The sequence below is a fragment of the Lagopus leucura genome, unplaced genomic scaffold (assembly GCF_019238085.1).
Source record: "Lagopus leucura isolate 7727_CA_CO unplaced genomic scaffold, USGS_WTPT01 28238-0_obj-0_obj, whole genome shotgun sequence".
Taxonomy (NCBI): domain Eukaryota; kingdom Metazoa; phylum Chordata; class Aves; order Galliformes; family Phasianidae; genus Lagopus; species Lagopus leucura.
The window spans coordinates 372-12616 of record NW_024965904.1 but is presented as its reverse complement, the minus strand read 5'-3'; the positions used below and the strand labels follow the sequence as shown (position 1 = coordinate 12616).

The following is a 12245-nucleotide window of genomic DNA, read 5'->3' as shown; positions in this document are numbered from 1 at the left end:
GGACAGGCTGAGGGAGTTGGGCTTGTTCAGCCTGGAGAAGAGAAGGCTGCGGGGTGACCTCATTGCAGCCTATCAATACCTGAAGGGAACCTACACCCAGGAGGGGAGTAAACTGTTCAGAAGGGCTGATAACAGCAGGACTAGGGGAAATGGTTTTAAGTTGAAGGAGGGAAGATTTAGGTTGGATGTTAGGGGGAAGTTCTTTACTAGGAGAGTGGTTAGGCCCTGGAACGGGCTGCCCAGGGAGGTTGTGGATGCCCCGTCCTTGGACGTGTTTAAGGCCAGGTTGGACGGGGTCCTGGGCAACCTGATCTGAATGTCTATGTTTGGTGGCCCTGCCAGGCAGGGGGGTTGGAACTACATGATCCTTGGGGTCCCTTCCAACCCGGGTGATTCTGTGATTCTGTGATTCTGTGACATCCTTGTTATGAACCTTAGCAAGTGTGGGGTAGATGAGAGGATTGGCATCTAGCTGACTGGTAGAGCTCCGAGGATTGTTGTCAGCGGTGCAGCCTGGTTTAGGGCTGCATCTGGGGATGTTCCTTAGGAGTCAGTGCTGGGTCCAGTCTTGTTCAGCATCTTCATCAATGGCCCCAGTATGGTTGAGGCAAATCTGATACAAATCTGGGAGCAGTGGCTGACATACTGGCAGGCTGTACTGCAATTCAGCAAGTCCTGAGCAGGATGGAGAGTTGTGCAGGGAGAAACCTGGTGGAGTTTAACAAGAGCAAGTGTCGAGTCTCTCACCTGTGGAGGAATAAATGCATGCGTGACAGATTGTGTTTTTGCAGTAGAAGCTTCCAGTACCAAGTTACGGAACTTACAATTTTCTTACAGAATGGCTGCATAGGTTAAAATGGCTGGCTAGGTTGTTTTTCACTATAAAGATGCTGAGCAGCAGGATAGAGGGGAGGCTGTGATGCCCTGAGCATGGCAAGAAATTAATCCAGAGAGTTTGGGCAATACCCACTGTGATCATAGATGAACAATGCAAGCTTTTGCAAAGAAATATGCATGGGAAAGACTGCTAAATAATTGTAAATGTATAATTAAATTTATGCTTGCTAGCACAGCATAACAGGTATCATAAATCAGGCATTGGAGTTTAGTAACCTTTAGGTATTTTCTGATCTGGGTTTCTTCTTAAACACGGCTTTCATATGTAAAAGGAAAGGAAAAATACAGAGCAGGGGAAGGAAAGCCTGGCGCAGGATAAAACAGGTTTAACAGTTTCAAGAAATATTGCCCTCCAATGTCCATAGAAATGGACAAAATGATCCTAAAAGCAATAGGTTGCTGATTGACCTCGTGTGGAAAAATGGATTAATAAATGCATCGTGTAAGCCTGGAGTGCCCACCCAGTAGGGAAACAGAATCTCCTGTGATGGGAGAAAGGGATATAATGACAAGTGTTTCACTTATCCAGTGCCATTTTCTCCCTTGTTAGGAGCGGTGCATGCCTGCTGTTGCAACAAATAAAAAAAACTTTGCTGCTTCACTGAAATCTTTGCCTGAACAACAATGATGGAAGCTGGGTGTTTCTCACACGTGTTCCTGTACAGGTTGGGGCACAAGCTGCTGCAGAGGAGCTCTGTGCAGAAGGACCTGGGGTGTGGATGACAGGTCGGCCTTGAGCCAGCAGTGTGCTCTGGTGGCCAAGAAGGCCGAGGGCATCCTGGGGTGCATGAAAAGCATGAAATGCTGCTGTACCCTAGCAAGGCCACATTTAGAATAGCGTGACTGGCTCTGGGCTCCCCAGTTCAAAAAAGACAGGGATCTCCTAGGAGGAGTTCATCAGAGGGTGACAAAGGCAATAAAGGGCTGGAGCATCTCCCATAGGAGGAAAGGCTGGTGACCTTGGCCTGCTCAGCCTGGGGAAAAGACGACTGAGGGGGTTCTGATGAATGTTTATAAATATTTAAAGCGAGGTGGGAGGCAAATGTTAGGGGCCAGGCTCTTCTTGGTGTGCAGTGGTAGGATGAGGAGCAACGGTCTAAAACTTGAACATAAGGAGTTCCATGCAGACATGTGGAAGAACTTCTGTACAGTAAGGGTAATGAAGCACCAGAGCAGGTTGCTCAGAGACGTTGTGGAGTCTCCTTCTCTGATGGTATTCAAGATCCATCCTGATGCCTACCTGTGCAACCTCTTGTATAGAACCTGCTTTAGCAGGGGAGTTGGACTTGATGATCTCTTCAGGTCCCTTCCAATCCCATTCCAATCAATTCTGTGATTCTGTGAATCAGAATTGGAGAATCTAGAAGTGCTGAATGATCGTGGAAACATCGTAGCATCCACAATCTTGGAAATACAGTCAAGATACACAGCACTGTGATAGAATGGAGGAAAAAAATTACCCTTAATTGCCCTTGAAGTACTCTGAAATCAAGGAGTCTAGAATCCTTGCAGAACTTGACTCAGGCAAGCAAACACTAAGGACCTCAGCCTTTCCCTCCCTGCATTTCCCTCACATCTCAGAAAGGATGAGAATCCTCCTGTGTCCTCCTTCAGTTGCTGATATACTTAGAGCAGCATTTTTAATTGTCCTTAATGGTAGAAGGCAGATGAAGCTCCAGCTGTGCTTTGCCCTCCTAATTTCTCCCTGTGGGGCCTTACAGCACCTTTGCAGTCCTAATTTGGTGCTGGGCAGAAGCAGATCAGCATTAACAGGAGTTAGCGGGCACAAAATCACAGTTTGCTCCCTCGCTCCCTCAGAGGGAAATTTTGCAGGGAGCGAGCTCACAACTGATGGCATGGAACAGCATCACTCGGCACTGCTTACGGGATGGGTCATCTCAGAAGTCAAAGCACTGCAAGTTGCAAGTGCTCAGAGGTTTGTTTCCTCAAAAGATGTACTTTAAATTCCATTTCTAATACTGAACTTAATACAGGGAGGGAACTGAGGTTTATGATCTTCCTGAAAGGAATCCAACACCACCGTGCCCTTCTCAAAGCCTCCTTTTGTGGGGAAGTCTCTGACTCTCAGGAATGCGGTTGGAGACGCAGCAGCACACCGCTGTGGTTAAAAGCTGTGAGTCTACTCTGTTGTTCAGCACTGCTCTCTTCATACATGTTAACAGAGCGTTCTGCAAAATACTCTGACCGTTCACAAGGGCGCTTATCCAGTCAGAGCTGTGAGACCTTCTTTCTTCTTCCAAAGGTGTCCTTGGTTCTCATGCTGCTTATCTTGCTCCACAGCTGCCGCTCTGAACAGTTTCTCTTGTATTCCCACCTCCTTTGGCATAATTCATGGAAGGAAGAGTGCTCACGTGCACTACACAAACAAAAAGAGCATCTCTGACCTCATAGACTTGCACATTGCCATGCTAATACTCCATGGGAGAAACATAAAATTACCCCATTTGTTTCCTGCAATTGATCTGTCTCCTTTTTCCACACCAAACATATATTCAAAAATTTCATTTGCAGCAAAAACATGGAGGCTAAAGTTAAAATACAACAACAAACACGCTACTTTACATGTAGAGATTTGGGAATGTGTGCTGTCTATGAGGATGGAGTTCTATCCTTCAGCATTCCAACAGCCCGTGTGCTTTAAAGCACAGCACTCGAACGATTTTTTCAAGTTGCTGTTGTGTTCTGACTCTCTGACTCTGGATTCTCCGATTTCTTGATTCCACACCAATGCACAAAGCTGTGCTCAGAAACAGCCCCTCATGTGTCATTCCAGTTCCTTCCCCTGCATTGTGTCACCCAGCTCTGGGAACACTGCTTTTGGATCAGATCCTGCAGGCAGCAGAGCTCTTCCCGTAAGAATGCTCAAAGACCAGAAGTGAAAGCAAAATTGACAGATTGCACATAACGTCCAGCAGCGGAGCATCCGGCAGCAGAACACCCTCAGTGGGGCTCAGGCCGCAGCTGCTGCAAAGCCTGTGGTCCCTTGGTGCCCGGGGATGCTTTCACCTTCATCTTCTCCTCTGAGGATGGAATGAGCGACTCGTGATCCCATGGAGTCTGAGTCTAGGTGATAAATTGCATCGCGTGCTGATGAACAGCTGATCGCCGAGGCTCTGGGTGAGTGAGAAGTCGGGGGAGCTGAGGATTCTAGGTAGTAAGAAAGCTGTGCTAACTGCTGGAAGTTCTGTGCAACAGCCATCTATGCTAAAGCTAGAAGTTGTAGGTAATGGTAAGCAGTGCTGCTTGCTAGAATGTTGATGGATTCCTGCACTCAGCTTGTAACCAGGGCCCTGAGGTCTGTCCTCACACCTGCCAGGGATGCCACAGTGGGATAAGCAGTGGCTCATGGCAATCCCAATGCCCTGTAAGCCCACGACTGTGTGCACAGCTGTGCGTGAGAGTGGCCGGGACAGAAACATCTGGGGGAGCTGGGAGGAGTGCAGTGGGGAAGTAATTGTTTCCACATTGATGATTCAGCAGCAACTGTGACAGAGCAACAAAACTCCACTGCTTCGTACACACGTTCCAGAATTAGGAACTGCTGAACTCGAAGCAGGTATTGTAAATACTTTGGCTTGGCTTGATGTGATGCAGACTGTTCCTTTAAACAACTTGAGCTCTGAAATTGAATTGTATGTATAATTAACCATTCAAAATTATTGGGCTTTAGGTGATCCTTTAGCACTGCCAGGTGGAACACCGTCTGTTGGATTATGCTAAATTATCAAATTACCCTAATCTAAACAAGGCAAACACAAGATAAATGTCATCCAGACCCAGGTTCTCACTTTTCACCAAATGGTTCCAGAGCGACCCTTGGTGAAGAGCCTAACAGCTGTTTGCTCTTGCCTCTGGTCCTAAAATCTTCATGGAAGCTCCTGTTGTAACCACAGCACGGTAACCAGTCATTCTGGAGGAATTCCCAGAAGAAGGTTCTTGTTCCCATTGAATCAGGTGAGAGTCCCAAATATCCTGAAAGGCTCCTGCTGTAGAGAACTGCATTTCCAAAGCCTCTTCACTGCAGCAGCACCGTGCTGAACAATGGCATCAGGAGGCAGGAAGGAGAATGCAGTGGCTGAGCTCCTATGGTACAGCCTGGAGCAACTGGGGAAGCATGCTCTCACAGAGTTCAAGGCTGAACTCAGCAAGATCCAGCCTAAGGAGGGGTACGAGTGCATCGAGCTGGACAGTGTGACGGATCTGTCGCCAGCAGCGCTCGCCAGCTTGCTGTACAGCCACTTTGGGCAGTCCCACTGCGTGGAGGTGACAGCAGATGTGCTGTGGGCCATGGGATGGATGGCTCTGGCCAACGATCTCCTGGACAAGCTGAACCAGGGTGAGCTGAGGGAGGTGAGGTCCAGGAATGGGCCGCAGCAGCTCTGAGTCACCAAATCACCACATTCCTCCTCCTGTTCTCTGCAAGGGGCAAGGTTTGTTGAATGGAGCAGTGACCTCCTAATCCAGAAAGTCTATAACGTGGATGGGACCATGAAGGAACTCCTCCAGGAAGGTGTGCTGAGCTCTGAGCAGCATGACAGCATCATGGCAGAGAGCACCAACCTGAATAGAATGCAGAAGCTCTATGAACTGGTGCCAGCATGGGACGTCACAGCCAAATATTGCCTGTATGATGTACTGATGAGAAATAATCCCTCCATCTTCTTGCAATATTTAGGTAAGAATGTACCCTGATAATCTTCCCAGCTGGGAAATTTGTCCAAAGAGAGGCCAAGCCTTCAGCAGAATGGGGGGAATGTGGGCGCATCTCTATGCCTTTGTCCTTGGGTTGGACAGGAGACACTTCTATGGGAGCTGGTGCTCAACAGCAGCAGACACGTGGGAGAGAATGTTAAGAGCACCTGAGAAAGATGCATGCTTTGAGCTTCATGACAGCTCAAGTGGATCTTTAATCCTACACTTATTCACCACTGTCTGTCTAATCTCTGCAGCAGATACCAGGGCTGAATCATGCTTTGATGAGTTCAGGATCGAAGAACAAGGTGAGCTCTGAGCTGCTAAGCGCTGTCACCCTTTGCTGAACTGCATCACCCTCCCGACATCCCCTCCTTCCCAGTCTATGCAGTAATCCCTTTTAAGATGGACAAGGATCCAGGCTGTCCTCAGCTTTTGCTTCTCCTCCCTGAGCTATGCACTCAGTGCTGCAGGACGCCACTCTCTTTTACTCTCACAATCCACAGCAAGTTCCTCCCCCTGTTGCTCAAATGCACTTCTATCAGTTAGGAGCTGTGTTGCTCTTCCCCAGTGAGACTTCCAAAAGGCATCAATGCACCCTGCACATCTGCACTCACCACTGTCTTCTCTCTCCTGCAGATACCTCCTGGGCCGGTCCTGTGACATATCCAGGTGAGATGGAAATGCCAGGTAAGCCCTGAGCTACTTGGCTCCGTCACCCCTTTGCAGAGCTGCATCACCTTTCCAATGTCCCTCCAGTCCCAATCTGTGCAGTAAGATGGACGAGGACTCATACAGTCTTTGGCCATGGGTTCCCCTCCCTGAACTATGCACTCAGCAATGCAGGATGACACCCTATGGTTTTTGCAGGCCAAAGCAACTCCCTCCTCCCGTTGTCCAAATGCGTTTCTCTTGTTAGGAGCTGCTTTGCTCTGCCCCAAGGAGCCTTCCCTAGGAAATCGAGACAATCTCTTCACCCTGCACACGTCAACCTCACACTGGTCTCCTCTCTCCTGCAGACATCTGCCTGTCCAGTTCTGTGATCTATCCAGGTGGGATAGAAGAAGCAGGTGAGCTCTGATCTGCTCAGCACTGTCACTCCTTTGCTGAACGACATCACGCTCCCAGTGTCCCTTCCCATTCCAATCTGTGCAGTAAGATGTACAAGGGTCCAGACAGTCCTTGTCATTTGCTTTCCCTCCATCAGCTATGCATTCAGCACTGCAGGATGGCACTCTATGACTCTACAGTTTTCACAGGCCAAAGCAAGCCCCTCATCCTTTTGCCCAAATGCATTTTTCTTGTTAGGACCTGCTTTGATCTTGAGCAGGGTTTGCTGTGACAGAAGAAGGGGAAATAGTTTCAAACTAAAGGAGGGAAGATTTAGGTTCCATATAAGGAAGAATTTTTTTACACTAAGGGTGGTGAGGCACTGGCACAGGTTGCCCAGGGAGCAGTTGGATGTCCCATTCTTGGAGACAATGAAGGTCAGATTGAACTGAGCAACCTGATCCAGCTGCAGATGTCCCTGTTCATGGCAGGGGATTTGGACTGGATAACCTTTAAGGGACTCTTCCGATTCAAACGATTCTGGGATTCTATGATAACAATGGAAATGCAAGCACAGAGTGGAGGGGAAGAGGCCATTGCAGATTGTGGGGATGGAGAGATACAGGAGACAACTGTGTTACTTTACAGCAATATCTGAGAGCACAGATACAAATTGGAGAAAACTGATGGGAAATCAAAATCTGCTCACACCATGTGCGCCTCCAGAACATGAGCCTCCACAGATGGAGAGTGACAGTGGCACACACTCAGGTGCCAAATGCATGGCGTGTCCCTGGCCAGAGGTAAGGTGCTGGGCTCTCCTGCTCTTTTCAGAGAGGCTTTTTGGGCCACCCTTGCATGCTTCCATCTCTGGTGTTTCTCACCAGGGATTCAGGGCCTGGAGCACTTCTGCCATGAGGAAAGCCTGAGAGCACTGGGTGGCCCAGAGAGGATCTAGAGTTCCTTCTCTGAGGTTCTTCAAAAGCCAGCTGGACATGGGCCTGGGAAGCCTGGTCTGGGTGGCCCTGCTGGGGGGTTTGGACTGTGTCATACGATTCTAGAATCATTAAGGTTGGAAGAGACCTCTCAGGTCATCGGGTCCAACCATTAATCTGCCTGAACATGGAATTATAGAATCAAAGAATCATAGATTCATAGAATGACAGAATCACAGATGTCATGGAATCATGTAGGCTGGAAAAGAGCCATAAGATCAAGTCTAAACATCACCTAACACAACAAGTCCAGCACTATACACTTCCCTAAATGCTTCATCCACACTTCTCTTATATCCCTCCAGAGATGAGGACTTCATTAAGCAAAACTGTCTCCAACACTGAGCCTAAACATGTCTGTGCTTCTCTGCTTCTTCTTCAGGATGACAGGGCAGAAGAAGTGAAGCCAGAGATTACTGGAGGCAAAGAAGGCAAGAAAGAGAAATACAGGTGAGCACGTGATGGCTGGGAGTGCTGAGAAATGGCCAACAGAAGGCAGGGTGATCCCACGGCCAGGTGTCCAGCCTGACAGTCTCTTTCTCCTCTCCTTCCATGCTGCACAGAGCTCATTTCCCTCGGGCCGGTTTCTTCCGCTGTGCTGAGACAGAGCTCAAGTTCCTGGTGAGGACGGCCACCACTGTTGAGTACGAGTACTCCTTCTGGGAACGTCACCTGCCTGATGGGATCCCCGCTGGATGGATGGAGGCTGGACCGGTGTTCGACATCCGTGCTACGCTGGGTGCTGTCGAGGCCATTCATCTCCCTCATTTCCTGTGTCTCGCAGGTAACGCAGTGAGGATGATGGCTTGGTGGCTGAAACAGCCCTGGGGGAACATCAGCACTCTCCCCAGTAGGGCAATTTGATCTGTGACACATTTTGACCGTTCGCAGAGGGAAATGTGAACACGTCTGAGATGCGTATCAGCCATGTTGTCAATGGGAACCTGCTCCTGGAGAAGCCTGATGCAGTGAAGCCATTCCATGCAGAGTTGAGGGACCCCAGTTTCTCCCCCATGGGAGTCATCTTGCTTTCTGCCGCATTCCCCTTCATCCCCGTGCACTCCCTTGTGCTGCTCTACCGTGTCATCAGGGCTGCCGACATCACCCTTCACCTCTACCTCATCCCTAACAACCACGGCCTGGAAAAGGTGAGTGCAGCTCTGATTCCATGTTTGATTTTGTGGCTCCAAAGATGGTCATGTTTGAGCAGTTAAGAGGTGGGTTCCTCCATGGAGAGATTGGGTTCATGTGGTACAAGCAAGCCTTTGGCAAAACGGCTCCCATGAGTCACGACGCTAATCCTGCCCACCAGATCTCCTTGTAGCTCTTCCTACTTGCTTTCTCTCCTTGCTTTTCTCTCACTTCACCCATCATCATTTCTCCCCACGGTCAATGTACAATATTTTGCAGGTGGTGGACAAGGATGAGAAGAGACGAGGCCATTCACTCTTGGTGAACAAACCTCCCCAGACCAAACGACCGCTGAACTTTAATACATGGTACCGCGTATCTGGTCCTTCACAGGCAGAGATAAACCCTCAAGTGAGTTGGGCCGTGTGCCTCACAACTGCTGTGAAGGATGGCAATGCTCTGACATGCCAACCTGCTTCTGCCAGGAGCTGAAATTTGTCTACCTGACATCAGACAGCCGCCAGCTCCACACCGAGATCTACAACAAAGACCTGCAGGAGGGAATGCAGCTCACTTTGATGAAGGTCGCCCAGGAGGGTGAAAAGGAGTGTGACCCACTGTGGGCTGCCTTCCTGAGGGCAGGTAGGAAGGACGTGATGCAGCCCTGGGTTCACTGAGGCCTGAAATGAGGCCTCAAGTTTGGTAAGGGAGCGGGGGTTGCTGACATCTGTCAGGCAAGTGTGTGTGTCCAAGCCTCCTGTTTTCAATCTGTACCCTCCACTCTCCTTTTTTGCTCTTCTCTAGGGGACATTGAGCCTCCAGCTGCCTCTCCTCCTTCGTACTCAGGTATGTTCTTCCTTTAGGGGGAGTGGCTTTGGCCTGGAGGTCCAGGTCTTGGTCAATCCAATGTGGAGAGAGAGTTTCTTTGTTCTCCCTAACGTACCCCAGAGAGCTGGAGGGGAAGGCCATGAGGCCGTGATGTCAAATCAGAAAGAATACTTCAGAAACCTAGGTAGAGATGGAGGTGAGGAGGACTGGGATGAGTTCTGCATTTGGGCTGTTCCCTTGTGTGAAGTCTTGGCAGAAGAGGGAGATGTGATGTGAGATGGCTTAATCTGCCATGCCAAGAGCGAACAAGAAGCAGCGATAAGGGTCCTTCAGTCTTACCAAAGGCGGGATGTTTCCTACTCAGCAGCAGCACCCAACCACTCGCTCTTCTACCGTAGCAGGGCTACATTTTGTGGAGCAGCACCGAGAGCAGCTGATCCAACGAGTGACATCTGTCAGCACTGTCCTGGACCGGCTCTACGGGCACGTCCTGAGCAACGAGCAGTACCAGAGCATCCGAGCAGTGCCCACCATGCAGGAGCAGATGCGGCTCCTCTACAGCTTCGTGCCCAGCTGGGACGTCGCCTGCAAGGATCTGTTCCTGGACGCTCTGAAGGCTACCAACAGTCACCTCATCCAGGACCTCCAGGGACAGTGAAAACCATCTCAGGGAGGTTCTGAGTGAGCTCAGCTCATGGGCACCTTGGGAAGATGAGCCCCTGGATGGGCTCTAAATGACTCAGGGAGCCCTGAGCAGGAAGATTCTGTCTCATTACAATCTCATTTTCATGCTGATGGTATCATGCTTTATCAAGTAATTAGCCCTTAATGAGCCTAAAGACCAATTTCAGGGCAATTTCCCTTCCTTGCTGACACCAGAGTATTATCACTTTTGACACACTTGGGGCTGAATTGTGCCCTTTTCACTCGTTCTTCCCATATTTGTCATCAATTTTTCCCACTTTTCTGTCCTCGGGGGACAACTTTGAGACTGTGAACCCATTGTTTTTCCCTTTCACTTTTCTTCGGTGGACTCTGGGAGCAATGCATTAGCAGCAATTGCTTCCAGAGGTAAAGAAATGTACAGGGACAGTTTTCCCTATCATCACGTAACTCATTTCATTTAAATCGACCTTTGTGGTTCAGCCATTCAGGCCTTGAAATTCCCAAACACACCAGGGCAGGGCATTATCCCTCCAATAATAACCTCCAACAGAGCAAGAAGAGCAACATTAAAAGTACCAAAGTATCAGATGCTTATTGACATAATTCCACCGTTGTGTTGGCCTCAAGGGAGTGGGAGGTGGTAATGTGCATGATACACAAGGTCATCTGGGATATCAGCCACATTGCGCCCAAGCTGCAAGGATGGGGGCTGGGTCTGACAGAGTGGGGCCTGAGGAGGTGGGTTCTACACAGGATTATGTGTCTCCATGGGGTCTTCATGAGGTAGAGGTTGTCAGTGGGGCTAGGCTCCAAGGGTTGTGGGGTCCCCATGGGGGGTAGGGTCTCCACAAGATACAGCTTGTCAATAAGATGGGCTTTCATTCGTTATAGGGTCTGTGTGGAAGTTAGGGCCTCCAAGGGGTGGATCTTCCAAGTGTTTACACAGTCTGCATGGGATACAGGGGGGTCAGCAGAACTGCTGTCCTGGACTTCTGGAGGGCAGACGTCCAGCTGTTCAGAGCAGCCATGTCCAAACGGAGGCCCAGCACAGCTTGCAGTGCAGCCGCTCCTCTCATCAGTGTGCTGCGAACCCGACCTGGGCTGAAAGCAGGGACAGGGAGGGCACAGCGCAGCGCCAGCTCAGGTTACGGCAAACCAGTTTATGCATTTTATTACGTTGCCTTACAGTCCTGTGAGAACAAAAAAGATGCAGCCAGGTTTTTTTTGTGGTAAAGGAATGCGAGGATAAGTTTCAACATGACTGCCTAAAAAAGTCACTAGTTTATTTGTGACTCCATTTTCTGTCGATGTAAGTACGTTCCCTGTGGATTTGCAACCGGAATCTTAGTTGCAAATAAAGTTGCAATCAAAAATCTGATCATGTCTCTTTACCAGACTTGGATAAGCCCTCTGTGACAGAGAGAAACACCCCTTGTTTCACAGTCACACCATCCTCCTGTCACTGCTGTTTGGCTGTATGTACATTTGTCAACAAGTGTTTTCAAGGATGAAGCACAGAAAGTAAAACTCCATCAAGAATCTCTGACAAAGACCTTGACAACTCACTGAGAATTGCAATCACTGCCACTGAATCTGACCGATAAGGTACTTTCACAACAAGGTCACATATCCCACTGGTTTTATATTACTGTTGCTTTCTTTTTAATACCTTATAGTGAAAGATCATTAAAAATTAAAGTAACATTTGTACTTGTGTACATTACGTATACCATACATTTAATGAGGACTGCTCCAAAGGTAATGCCTCCTGTTTGCCCACAACAACAGAGCTGCACGTTGGTGGGAAAGCAGTAGAGGTTGAACCTTCACACCAATTTTCCACTAACTTTTGTTTTCACACAACAGGCAGCTGCCTCAGCTCGGCCTCGGCCCAGGGGCTTCCAGAGGCCTTCCAGCAGCTGCATGGCCCCCCTCAAACTGCACTCCAATACCTCCACCACAGCC

General features: G+C 49.1%; 1 protein-coding gene across 5 annotated transcripts; it reads left to right on the top strand.

The window, feature by feature from the left end:
• The first annotated feature begins 3421 nt into the window (after positions 1–3421).
• Positions 3422–11982, top strand: LOC122192335 (NACHT, LRR and PYD domains-containing protein 1b allele 2-like). 5 transcript variants are annotated; one of them, XM_042892868.1, is made up of 15 exons: positions 3422–4035; positions 4396–4474; positions 4589–5254; positions 5342–5593; positions 5868–5918; positions 6250–6282; positions 6630–6680; positions 7309–7463; positions 8038–8105; positions 8219–8439; positions 8547–8803; positions 9066–9197; positions 9272–9428; positions 9591–9632; positions 10013–11982. In XM_042892868.1, exons 3-15 carry the CDS (start codon positions 4960–4962, stop codon positions 10270–10272), a joined length of 1974 nt encoding a protein of 657 aa, XP_042748802.1. In that variant the 5' UTR covers positions 3422–4035; positions 4396–4474; positions 4589–4959; the 3' UTR covers positions 10273–11982. The 5 variants fall into 5 exon arrangements, 4 of the variants coding, with proteins under 4 accessions (XP_042748802.1, XP_042748803.1, XP_042748804.1 ...); XM_042892869.1 differs by lacking the exon at positions 4396–4474; XM_042892870.1 differs by having other exon boundaries at positions 3422–4474; positions 10016–11982.
• Positions 11983–12245: the final 263 nt, after the last annotated feature.